Here is a 13,078-nt window from a genome sequence, read left to right as displayed (position 1 = left end):
TAATAAATAATCATCCCAAAATATAAATATATTGTTATATTATTATCATATAAATAAATAATACACATAGTTGTAACAATTAAATATATATAATAACAATTTTATATATAATTATAATAGTTATATATATATATATATATATATATATATTATAATACATATATGTTATAATAGTTAAATAATACAGACCTATAATTATATATAATTGTAATAGTTAATTATATTTTTTAAATTTATTTTAAAATATATAATAATAATAATAATAATTATATTTAAAAAAAATGAAAACAAAAAATTCTGTGCGTATGCACGAGTCACATGTTGATATTTAAAATAAATGTACATTTTAATAAAAATAAAAATTTTAGTATAACATTTATATAAAAGTTAAATTTGATCAATTTGAATAAGGATAAAATTGAGATTGAGTTGAACATAAATAACAAAAATTAAAATTAAATTGAACAAAATTAATTGAGATTGAGTTGAACATAAATAATAAAAATTGAGATTAAATTGAACAAAATCAATCAAAATTGTGACTGATTGAATATAAATCATGAGATACTGACACGTGACAATAACATCAACTTGACACATAATACTGAAATTAATTTGACACGAGACATATGCCACAATGCACAATATACACAATACTAATACACAATGCTTACTTGACATGTATTTTTTAAAATTAAAAAAGAAAAACACAAAGTGATGACATATGAGTTAATATTCATCTTCCGTTAACTATTATATATTCAAATTAAATTAAGTATGTAAAAAGTACCAAAACTGATATAATTTATAAAAATTAAAATGATTTTGAATATTTAAAAAATAAATGAGGATTAAAATGAACCAAATCTACGAAAATTGGAAAACTTCTTACATAAGACGTGAAATGCCTTCCGTTTTCATAACGAGGTTTTTCTCGCGTTCTTTCCCTTTTTTTCCCTGCGGTAGCGTTGTCATCTCTTCTTTCTCCTTCTCGGGTGAAACTGTAATGAGGGCGGTGGTGCTGTGGTGAAGAGTAATTTACTATTTTTCTATGGTACAGAGTTGCAGTTAGTAATTATGGTATGCAGCAAGCAATAGTGTTTAAACCGATTGGAGACAAGGCCGAGTTGGCCAGTTTTATATTATATCTGGAACTCTTCTCCTTCTTCTTCTTCTTCTTCTTGTGATTCTCTTGGGTAGCAAAGCAAAAACAGGTTTTGAAGTGTGAGAGGGTTATGGGTATCAATATAAAGGGAGAAATAGAGAGGGTAAACGGGAAGGAACTGAGTTACAGTGAATTTGTGGAGAGATATATGGAGAAGAACAAACCCGTAGTGCTCACCGGCCTAATGGACCCTTGGAGAGCTCACACTGATTGGGTCACACTTCATTCCCAACCCAATTTTCAATTTTTCTCCACTCATTTTGGAGCTTCTAAAGTTCAGGTATGTTCTTTATACAATGCATTAAAATATACTTAATCAATGTTTAATTGGAGGTAGTTCCTTAGTTGTGTTATTTTGAACACTTCTGTCTAATTTCCATTGTTGGATGGTGATTGAGTGTACTGAAAATTTAACATGATTTTGTAAGAGTGTGATTCGTTTAGTCTCTGAAAATTTTGTGAAATGAAGGTTGCTGATTGTGACACCAGAGAATTTACTGATCAGAAAAGAGAGGAGATGTTGGTCTCCGATTTTATAGCGCGTTGCCTTCATCTTGAGGAGGCTTCTGCTGTTCAGTGTAATAGTGAAACTTGTGCAAGTAATGGTGCCTCTGTCTCTGTACCGTATTTGAAGGATTGGCATTTTGTAAAGGTATACCTTTTAGCCTTTTGTCACTTCTCTATTGATTAAGAATTCTGATTCATGAATATGTGAATGCAAGAATTCGTTTCCTCCATTTTTATGGGGCACTAAAACTCACTGGAAAAGTTAAGGCGCTTTATCTTTTACGTTGTCTCTTTTCTCAAAATGACATCATTTATATCATCAATCTGAATGATGCATGAACCTGGGAAGCAGGGGTGGTTGTGCATTTTGGAGTACTGAAGTTAACTGATTCACATTCCCATTCACTTTTGGTTCTGTGAACGCTTTTATGCGGATCATTTTCTATTGGTATTGTTGCTTTACCTGAAATCTAATTGTATGTAGAATTTTTAGGTGTTCATTTTGCTATTGTTCCTCTGCAAGATCCCTGTGTAATCAATTTTTGAGCATGTGGCTTATTTGGATAAAAATACATGTACCATCGGCAAGAGCAAATCAAATTTAATAAATGACCGGAATGCTTGATCCTTTTGCATTGAGAATCCCCTTGTTAGGCAAGAGCTGTCATGTTTTATTCTCTTTTTAGTGTAGATGATGTTTTGCTTAGTAATTTTCTCTTCTCTGACTCTGGTAGGAGTATCCTGAATATGTTGCATATGACACTCCAAGGTTCTTTTGTGATGACTGGATCAATCTGTATCTTGACAACTTCAGAATCCATATTGATTCTGACGCACAGCAACCAAATGAGGAAATATGTTGCTCTGACTATCGATTTGTTTACATAGGGGTGAAAGGTGTGATTGTAGGTGTAATAAATTCTTCTAGCAACAATGCATATCAGATCATGCTGTACTTCACTTTACAGAGAGATGAAAAGCCGACCAGTAACCTCTTGCTTTAAATTATTCTGGCAGGATCTTGGACTCCTCTTCATGCTGATGTTTTCAGGTCCTATAGCTGGTCGTCAAATGTCTGTGGAAAGAAGAGATGGCTTTTTCTAGATCCTTCCCAGTGTCATCTTATATTTGACAGGCATGCATTCACTACAAAATAGATATTAATGGCATTTTTCCGGACAAGAATTTGGGGACACTGATAACGGAAAATCTAGTTAGATATGTCAATTTTCAAACTATCTATGAACTGTGATTTATTATGACCACCACCTTCAGCAAACCTTTTCCTCTTGGAAATCAACATTCCCTCATTCTTCCCACTTTCTTCCTTTGATTGGGTTCACTCTGTATAAAATTATCATTCTTGATTTTTTGTGTTTGTGCTGTTCTTCAGAGGTAGGTTGGGCGTGTTTTGATGTGTTGGTCTTTTTGCTTAGTTGTCAAACTAAGTGATTTTCAACTTTGATTCAGGAATATGAAAAATTGTGTATATAATATCTTTGATGAAGTATCAAACTCGAAGTTTCCTGGTTTTAGCAAGGTAAATTTCTACATTTTGTCATCAATCTTGCTGTTTTCAATTAGACTTTCTGCTTCAGCCTTCAGTGGCTCTGCTCTATATGTATGCAGGCTATCTGGTTGGAATGCACACAAGATGCTGGTGAAATTATATTTGTACCCAGCGGATGGTATCATCAAGTTCATAATTTGGTATATTCTTGCGCACTATCTGTATTGCTGTTTTGTTATATTTCTCAATGATTTTGAAAGGCAGTCCTGCAGTCCCTTTAAAGATGAAACCTGTGTTCTAAATGGAACTTCTGGTTGATCTCTGTTAAATTTAATTCTCAAGGAAGCTAGAACGCTCAGCGGAGCTAGTAATGAAAATATGTAGTTTGACTGGTTTCCAGGAATTCACTAATAGAATCCACTGGCATATAGTGAATAGTTCACTATGAATCATAACAAAATTCATTGCTAGTTGAGTGATTGCATTAGGTCATTGTTCAGATATGATTAATTCAAATAATCATTTATTTTAAAAGTTCTCTGGGGAAATTGATAACAATATAATAAGTTGAACAACACACACACACACACACTAGATGCTACTTATAAGCTGGAAAATAACACAATTGGCACAAATAGCTTTTGAAAGCCTTTATTTCCATAACAAATTAGTTTTTTGTTATGTTACATTAACTTTATCGTTAGATGATTTTGACTGAGATATTTGACATGATCTAATCATTTGATGATGTATATTGTGCTTTCAGGAGGATACAATATCTATAAACCACAACTGGTTCAACGCTTATAACCTTTCTTGGGTGGTAATTTGAGTAATGTAGTGAAATAAATATTTAAGAGTCAAGCTCAAGGATAAATATAATTCAACTAAGTTTATCCCATGACTTTTCATGCCATGACAGTGGAATTTACTTTTAAGGGACTACAATGAGGCCAAGGAATACATAGAAGACATCAAGGATATATGTGATGATTTTGAAGGTCTATGCCAGCGCAATCTTGCTGCTAACACAGGTGCAACATACTTGATTGCTTTTTCCTAACCATGTTTCATGAATTTTTATACGCTATTGGGGGCAAATTAATGATGATATCTTGGAACAACAAAAAAGAAGTGGTCGTCCTAGGTTTGATTTATTAATTGTTAAAGAGTCTTCTGATGATCAACAATGAATGAAGGGCTTGTATTCTTTTAATATTAAATTTCACCACTTTATTTAATCTCAATTACTATAATTTCTTGAAGTTATAATGCTCATTGTGCAATTGACCTAACCACGGCATAAGTTTTGTACTACTAACTTTGATAGAAACTACATTGAAATATTGAAATTGCTTCAGCTGGTCACACAAATTAAACTGACTTTTCTCTTAAATCAGGGATGAATTTTTATGACTTCTTTACATTCATGTCATACTTCACCTTGGCCAACTTGGTGTTGCTTCGTTATATAAATAGAAGATATGTAAGTACTACTGGAAGTTCATCAACAATAGCTCAGCATTTATCCATGAATCTTGGGTGTTTAAGGAAGATCGTTTCAGAGATGAAACACGTACGTGCTCTAGAAGGAAATCATAATTGCGTTGTGGATATTATCAAAGCATTTGAAGATCCTAGATTTTCCAAATTATGCATGCATGTAGGAAGAACATATGTCATGGTACATGAGCAATCTCACTTGGCCTCTGATTTCGAGAGCACTACAATGAGTGATTTGGTGGACTTCAATGATTCGAAATCATACACATCTCAGATCTACACACCTGAAGATCTCATTAAATTTATAGACAATGTAGTTGCAGAAGAGGAGCCATCTGCACTTCGTGTTGCTTGAATGGCCTTTTAAAATTCGTTTCCACAACTGATTGGACTTGAAGTTGGGACCAGCTACTCCAGTCTAACAATTGCAACTCATTGCTTCGACTCTCAAGAGACAAGAAAGTTATCACCCAACTGGCACTTGTCATAGTTTTTTTGTGAAAATTTTGGGAGAGCATGGTTCCTTAAGCCCAAAGCAAGAGAAAAAAGGAAAGTTTCTAGACTCAGAGTGCTTAGAGGAATTCACATCTACCTTACTAAAGAGAAGTGGAACAAGAACCAGCAAACTGTCAATACAAACCCTTGTCTTATCCACTTGACCTACATTTGGGACTAGTGGTCTTTGTTTAAGTAAGCTTTACTCATCACTTATGTCTTTACTCTAACTGGCTTGTCTTACTAATCCCTCATTTTAGGCTCCATTGGGTCACCTGTTTTTTGTGTTTCTATGCTTTCTTATTTTTACTTGTTCCTTGCTTTCTTCTCTGGCTATTTAGAAACCAATACCTTTTGTTACAGTTGTGGGTCCTTCATGTCCCATTGTTGTGTCTTAGAAAAGATTGACTTTTGACTCTGACCAATGCCTTTAGCAGCAGATAATATGAGATTTTAGGCATATATTGTATTATTGTCGTCAATTTACTTTTGAAACTGGGTCTCCATCATAGTTTTGTGAAGGTGGTGCAATAGGTTTCTTACCCAGAAGGTGTACCTTTCGCCACAGACCGTGGCAGTTGTGGACACTGGACACCTTCCCTCTTGTGCTTTTAGCTGTATATTTGTTGGTTTTTCATATATGTAATTTAATTGGAATATACTAAAATTTTCTTATGATTGGACATCTTACCATTTCTAGATATAGTACTAAAATGATTGAAAATCTTATCTTGCAAGTTATATATATATATATATATATATATATATATATATATATATATATATATATATATATATATATATATGTGTGTGTGTGTGTGTGTGTGTATATGTTATAGTCAAATTATATCTTTTAATATTATGACTTATATTTTTAATATTTGATAGTATAATTATGCCCTGAAGAAATGGTAGAAGAAAACCTAATATAAAAATCAAATTAAATAAAAATGAAGAAGTATATTTTTTAGAAAATAATGAATACATTGATAATGATCCTTGACTTTACTATTTTTTATTGATAGAAATTAACTTTACTAGTTCTATATATAATATTTTTTGGATACACAATTTTTCTGGTGAGAAAAAAATAATTTTATACAGCTCAACATCAATGTCTTGTATAAATTCTATTTTAAGTTTTGATTTCTTTTCTCAAGGCAAGTGTTTTGAAAAAGTAAATTATACGAAGACATCCTAAAATGTTGTTATTGAGATTTTTTTTTTAATTTTACACAAGCTTCCGTATTTTTTAAAAACATTATATTGTAACTTTTTTATATTATATATTCACCCCTTGGAATTTTAAAATATTTGACTTATGAACTTTAGTAAACTAGGGTAAGGAAACTGTTATTGTATATTTCTCTTATTAAAAACATGAAATAGACATGGTTGAGAAATGCCTTTTGCAGTCCTAACTCCAGGGCGTACGTGAATTTGAAACCTCTTCCAATAAAAGAAATGCGGCCACTAAAATTTCTTTATTTCTTGATTTTTAAATCTATTTTTTCTCTTTTCATTTTCCTTTTATTCAAACGATAATGCTGTTAGATTTCTAGTTTTCAACACTTTCAGTTGCAAGTGAAGAGGGATATTTATTTGGTTTCTTCTCATGTGATAAGGATTATAATATAATTTGTTACACGAGAATTGAAGAAAAATAAATTATAGTTCTTAGTTAAATATTTCCAAATAAGTTCATGCTAGACATTTAGACATCGGTGCCATCACATGCAAATTTTATTGAAAAAAAAAGAAGAAAAACATAGGAGACCACATCACACTCATGATAAAATTACACTATTTATAAGAAAAAAAATCTATTATAAAAAAATTATGATTTCATTCACGAAAATCATTCCATACTTTTTGCTTTGGAGGATTTAATATTAACTTTCTTTGACCTATCCCTACTAGTTTTCCTTATAGTTTGAACTAACTCATTATCCTCTCTGGTATTAGAATCTTTCCTTTTATCAAACATATTAGCCAAATTAAAAGTTATTTTCAATTTGTCCACGAAACGAGCCTCTTTAGATGTCAAAAGATTAGGATCTATCACTAAATTACTATGAGTTGAATATAATTGTTTAAACCTTGCAAACTATTGATAACGAGTTACATCCTTCAAAGGAGGCATACAGACAAATGAATCAGATTCCACTAACATACTAATATAAAGATTTTTAACAAGAGAAGATCCATTCACAACGCAAATATTGTCATGATTATCCACCACTAGATGAGACTATGATTGAGCAATAGGATATACCACATGTTGTATCTTAAAAGACTGAACCATAGACCTCACCACAGGCTCCACCATAATTTCCACCACTTAAGCTAAAAAGCCTTGACCTTTGTCTTGTGCATCAACCACCTTAAGATAATAATGTTGTGTTTTTGAATGAACTGTTCTCTCCCCACCAGAAATAACATTTGCATCCTGTTGTAACCGTCTACAATTAGATAGATCATGATTAATCATTTTACAATTTGAACAAAATAGAGACAATTTCTCATATTTCACATCAACAATAAACACAAATCATGATCTTTCCACCAAATTTGATTAGGAGAATTTGGTAACAAATCAACATCAAACAAGACACGTATAAAGAAACATCGAGACTTATTCTTGATAGTATAATCATCTAAAGATAAATGTGTATCAATTTCACGTGTCATTAAGAAAATCACTTTTGACTGCCAATACTCCAAAGTAAGGTCATGAATGCGAACCCAACATTGAGTTTTCGTTTCATGGAAGCTAGGATAAAATCTTTTATCCAAGAAAATACACCAAGAATGCCAAGAGAATCCAAGTTCTAACTGTTAAAACCCTTTACATGTCTCCTAAAGAAGAAAAAGCAAATTCATAAAACCATTTGTTAAGTGAAATTATCTTCCATTGACCCAAATGCTTCCAAGCCACATCAAGTTTTTTACAAAGGTCTAAATGTGTAAGCGGTTTATCTCCTTTTGTTAACAAAATACATTCATGCAAATGATTTTCACACCCCTCAAGACCAATAAAATGAACTTTTTTCAAAAATCTGCACAAAGGCCATACCTCCCTTTATACAAATAGAAGGTAATTGGGACTAGGGATGATAACACGGGTAAAATCTGCTATGGGTAATAAGTGGATACTTCAAACGGGTACTCGTAAAGTAACATGTAACAAATAATTTAATACTCACTAATAAATAAATCGAGTGTGGATATCATATTACCCACACTTGCTAGTATCCATTACTTGCAAAATATTAAAATTTAATTTGTATTTTATTAGATTAAATTTAATTAAAATTAAAATTTAATTTATATTTTAATAGGTTAAATTTAATTTATATTTTAATAAGTTGAATTTAATTGAAATTAAAATATTTAATTTATATTTTATTAGGTTAAATATAATTATAATTATAATTTAACTTATATTTAATTTAATTTACAATATCTTTTATATTTTTTGTAATTTTATTTAGATTTCATTTTAAAAATTTAAAAATTTATTTTTAATATTTACGAGTATTAATGGATATGATACTCACAAAATTTAAAAATTCAATGGATATTTTTTAAATGTATATCTAGCAAATAATGGGATGAGTAACAAATTTTCTATTGCGAGTCGGGTCCGTATTTGACCCGACCCGTTACCATCCTTAATTGGGACAAAAATTAACTCACACATTATTAAAGGACTTGGATAAATATACATTTTTGTACTCTCACATTTGAAAAAAATTTAAAGAAAAATAATTTTCTATGTTGTAAGAAAAAGAAAAAAAAAAGTCATGTATATGATTCACTAAGTACCAGACTTTCCTCCAACCAACCACCTCCACCCCATTCCAACAATATAAGCAAACATATTCGCCAATGAACACTTCACACTACACCTCTTAGTTACTTTAAAAGATATACTCAAATTGGATAAGAAGTTACAAAATATCTTTATAACTTCTTTTTACTCTTTAGTATTTTTTCTTTGTTCTCCTCTATTTTAATATTGTACACTCACTCATTCCTTTTTTTTTTTCACTACCTATATTTCCTCAAAAGACGACAGTTCATTATTATTAAACATTTAACATGTTAAAAATTTATTATGCATATACACATTACGACATTGAGTTTTTTTTTTCCAATTATTGACGTTAGTTAATATATTTTAAAAAGTAATTTATTTACTTTAAATGAATAAAATATGTTATTTTTAGATTAGCATATTTAGCTTAATTAATGTTTTAACATCGAAAAAATGCGTTTCATTTGTTTATTTTAGTAAAATGATACTTAAAAAACGAAAAGAGTATTACACTTCTAGATATAGCTATGCAAACACTATACAAACAAGTTTAGAAAGAGAGACATTTGGTAATTAAGTCAGGCTAAAAAATGTTCTTATCTAAGGAAATGTATTTTCTAAAGGACTAAAATAAACAATGGTATTTTTAAAGGACTAATTTCCACATATTATTTTTTAAAAATATGATATTGACTAAAACCTAAATAATATGAAAATTAAAAATGAAAATGAAAAATATAAAATTAAATAGTTTTTCTTATAAATAAAGACAATTTATTTTTAAAAATAAAATACGAAAAGTGAGTGTTATTTTATTAAAAATCTTATATGAATATCATTTATTCAAAAATATGAGAGAGATGGATCTTTATTTAAAAATTATATAAGGTATAAATACCGATTTATTAAAATTATAAAATAAAGTAAATATATTTTTTAAAACTACAAGAAATACAAGTATTATTCAATATAATTGTAGAAGAAATAAGTATGATTTCTTTATTATTTACTAACACAAAAATGTCTATGACATCATCTAGTTAATGTCTGCTAAAGGGAACACAGACGTAAAAAATGACCAATGACATTTTTGTAAATAAAACGTCAATTTTGACGTCTGTCCACGTAAGCCCCGACGTCCCTTAACGTCTATTCTCCACGCGCCTGACGTCACGCTAGCTTGACGTTTGTTGTTTACGCGCCCGACGTCACGCAATGTTGGTTCCCCAACTAATCCGACGTCACTCGAGGTCAGGTAATTACAAACCCGACGTCCCGCCTTTTATAGGGCACAACAACGACAAGAAACGTCACTGTTTCTCTTCTCCGCGAACTGAGCACCACGTTGCGCCGGCCATCGCGACCTCTGCAGGTTTTTCGCCATAAATCTTGTTAGGTTTTGATTTGTGCACTGATTTAAACATTTTGAACCGATTGGATTTCTTTTTGGTCTCCATTTCACATAAATGTAGGGTTTTCTTCCCCTTCGCACCATGAATTCTTTTCGCCGACAACCCACCCTCCTCCTCCTTCATCTGCATCCTTGTTTTTGCTACAAGAGGTTAGTTTTTAATTTTCCTCTTATTTTGTATATTGTTTTTAGTGCTTTTTTTTTATTACGAAAATTATGATTTTTATATGTTTGGAATACAATTTTGATTTGTTGCATGTTAAAATGATTTTAATGTATTTTGTTGATTTTTTTTTGGCTTATTTGTTTTATTTAAAATTTTATGATAGTTGATAAATTTAGTTGATAAATTTTGAATAAAATTTATATTTATAATTAGATCTGTTGCATGTTAAAATAATTTTAATTTTGTTTTTATTTTTTAATATTATTATTGCATTGTTATTTTATATGTGAAGATTTATTATAATTTTAGTTCACAATTTTGAGCGAACCTTAGTTCTCGTTTGAGATATAGTACAAATGATTAAATTTTTAATCGTTTGTATTAGATCTTGAATTGTCCGATTGGACAGTTTGAAAAAATTATTTTTCATAATTGCCTATAACATGTATATTGAAGTTTATGCATAAATTTGATAAAATTTCGATTGAGGCAATTTGTGTTGTTCTCTGGATGCATACTTGATTGTGATCATGATTGATTTTGTAACGTCCTAATTAAATAGATAAATCCAATTTAATAAAACGCCACATACATAAATATCCAGAGAGTACAAAAAATGGGATATGAAGTACACAGTACCTCAAACATATTCATAACAAAAGAAAGAGGCTTCACATGGCCTAAAACAAGGTACAGAGTCTCGTCAAGGGCGAGAGAAACTTAAACTACTAAAACTCCAATAGATGTGGGCCCCAAAGTGAGTCCAATGCCCGTCCATAACCATCAAGCTGCAGCGTCCCTATTGTCATTACCATTGCCAGGGGCTCCCAGATCTACTCACATCAATAAGATTGATGATCATCGCAATGGAGGAAATCACACACAATCATATAAACAAGCAAAGGGTAAGCTAGTGCAGAAAGGTTCTTATATCATAATACTCAACAGACGAGTTCATAGTCAAGCATAATAAACATACATCCACACATGAAGTACTAAACTACATAAGACACCAAGACTTGACTATCCGGATACATACGATGAGGCACCACCACCAAACTGTGGAATTACGTCCTAGCAGTGAGGCATCACCACGAGGCCTTCGCGGAAATACATCCTTACATGAGGTACCACCACGAGGCCTTCGTGGAATTACATCCTAGCCTTGAGGCACCACCACGTACTCTCGTGGAATTACGTCATGTCGCTGAGGCACCACTATGAACACCCCCCATAGGAGGGTCCACGGGATTACGTCCATTAGGTGAGGCACCACCATGAACACTCCCTATGAAGGTCATGGGATTACGTCCTACCCGCACTTTACCCAAGTTTCACCAACCACTCTTAGAGTTCTCATACACATCAATCTCATGCCAATATGTATATATATTTACCAAACCAATCAAGCATATATCACACCAAGCCCATGCTAAACACATCAACTTCCCGTCCCAATATAACATATACAATACATTTAGCATCATGGCTTGAACTGTCTTAAGCGTACCTCAACCAATCCTATGAGACATACATATATATATATATATATATATATATATATATATATATATATATATATATATATATATATATATATATATATATATATATATATATATATATATACACACACACACACACACACTTAGAAATGCCAAATCTCGCTCAAGCTAAAGAGTCCTCGCTCAGGCGAGAGGAACCCCTCGCTCAAGCTACCTAATCTCGCTTGGGCGAGACTGCAACAGGAAGCACGTCGAGGTCTCGCTCAAGCTAGCCCAACTCCCTTAGGCGAGTGGCCTTCGCTTAGGCGAGCCCTCGAAATAGAGAGGGGAGTGAGCTGCTGCTGTTCTCGCTCAAGCGATAGCTCCACGCTTAAGCGAGAGCTTTCATTTTGAGCGACCAACCCGCTCGCCTGGGTGAGTTCAGTAGAGCTCTCTCTCGCGCAGAAACAAATTCACATCATTAAAGCAGTACAAACCACGCATTTTCACACAACTAATAACACATATCAACCATCCAGTACATAGAATCAACCAAACATGCATCTAAAACTTAAAAACAATAAAGCCCTAGCTTCCCTTACTTGGAAAGAGGCTAATAACAAACTGTGACCTTAAGCCAATGAACCCAGCAGCTCCAAGAGCAGGGTTACAAGCTCGAACAGCGGCACAGAGAGAATAATAGGGTTACCACGGTGAACCCTAACAGAAACCACAAAAACAAACTTTGAAAGGAGGGAGTACGATTAAAGGACCAACTTACGTGAGACGAGGTGAGCTTTTGAGCTAGCACGAACAAGAGGGAACCAAACCCTAGTAGAGCTTCTGTTGATAGGGAAAGGGAGAGAGTAAGGTACTGTTTTCGCAAGAATGGCAGAAAAGAGAGGGGTTAGTGTAAGACTCGTAGAATTTAATTAATTGAATAAATAATTAATTAATAAATGCGGGAGGGGAAATAATTATGACATTAAATTATGGTTGGCATGACGTGGAAAAGTG

The 13,078-nt window shown here is 32.1% G+C and overlaps 1 protein-coding gene across 3 annotated transcripts; it reads left to right on the top strand.

Annotated features, from left to right (window-relative positions):
- Window positions 1–899: 899 nt before the first annotated feature.
- LOC114164135 (2-oxoglutarate and iron-dependent oxygenase JMJD4) lies at window positions 900–5,605 on the top strand. 3 transcript variants are annotated; one of them, XM_028048671.1, is made up of 9 exons: window positions 900–1,445; window positions 1,635–1,817; window positions 2,407–2,569; window positions 2,690–2,807; window positions 3,143–3,212; window positions 3,302–3,382; window positions 3,949–4,002; window positions 4,105–4,216; window positions 4,583–5,605. In XM_028048671.1, exons 1-9 carry the CDS (start codon window positions 1,236–1,238, stop codon window positions 5,038–5,040), a joined length of 1,449 nt encoding a protein of 482 aa, XP_027904472.1. In that variant the 5' UTR covers window positions 900–1,235; the 3' UTR covers window positions 5,041–5,605. The 3 variants fall into 3 exon arrangements, with proteins under 3 accessions (XP_027904472.1, XP_027904471.1, XP_027904473.1); XM_028048670.1 differs by having other exon boundaries at window positions 3,949–4,005; XM_028048672.1 differs by having other exon boundaries at window positions 1,274–1,445; window positions 1,655–1,817; window positions 3,949–4,005.
- The last annotated feature ends 7,473 nt before the right edge of the window (window positions 5,606–13,078 follow it).

The sequence above is a fragment of the Vigna unguiculata genome, chromosome 9 (genome assembly GCF_004118075.2).
Source record: "Vigna unguiculata cultivar IT97K-499-35 chromosome 9, ASM411807v1, whole genome shotgun sequence".
Taxonomy (NCBI): domain Eukaryota; kingdom Viridiplantae; phylum Streptophyta; class Magnoliopsida; order Fabales; family Fabaceae; genus Vigna; species Vigna unguiculata.
This window is presented reverse-complemented; position numbering and strand designations above follow the sequence as displayed.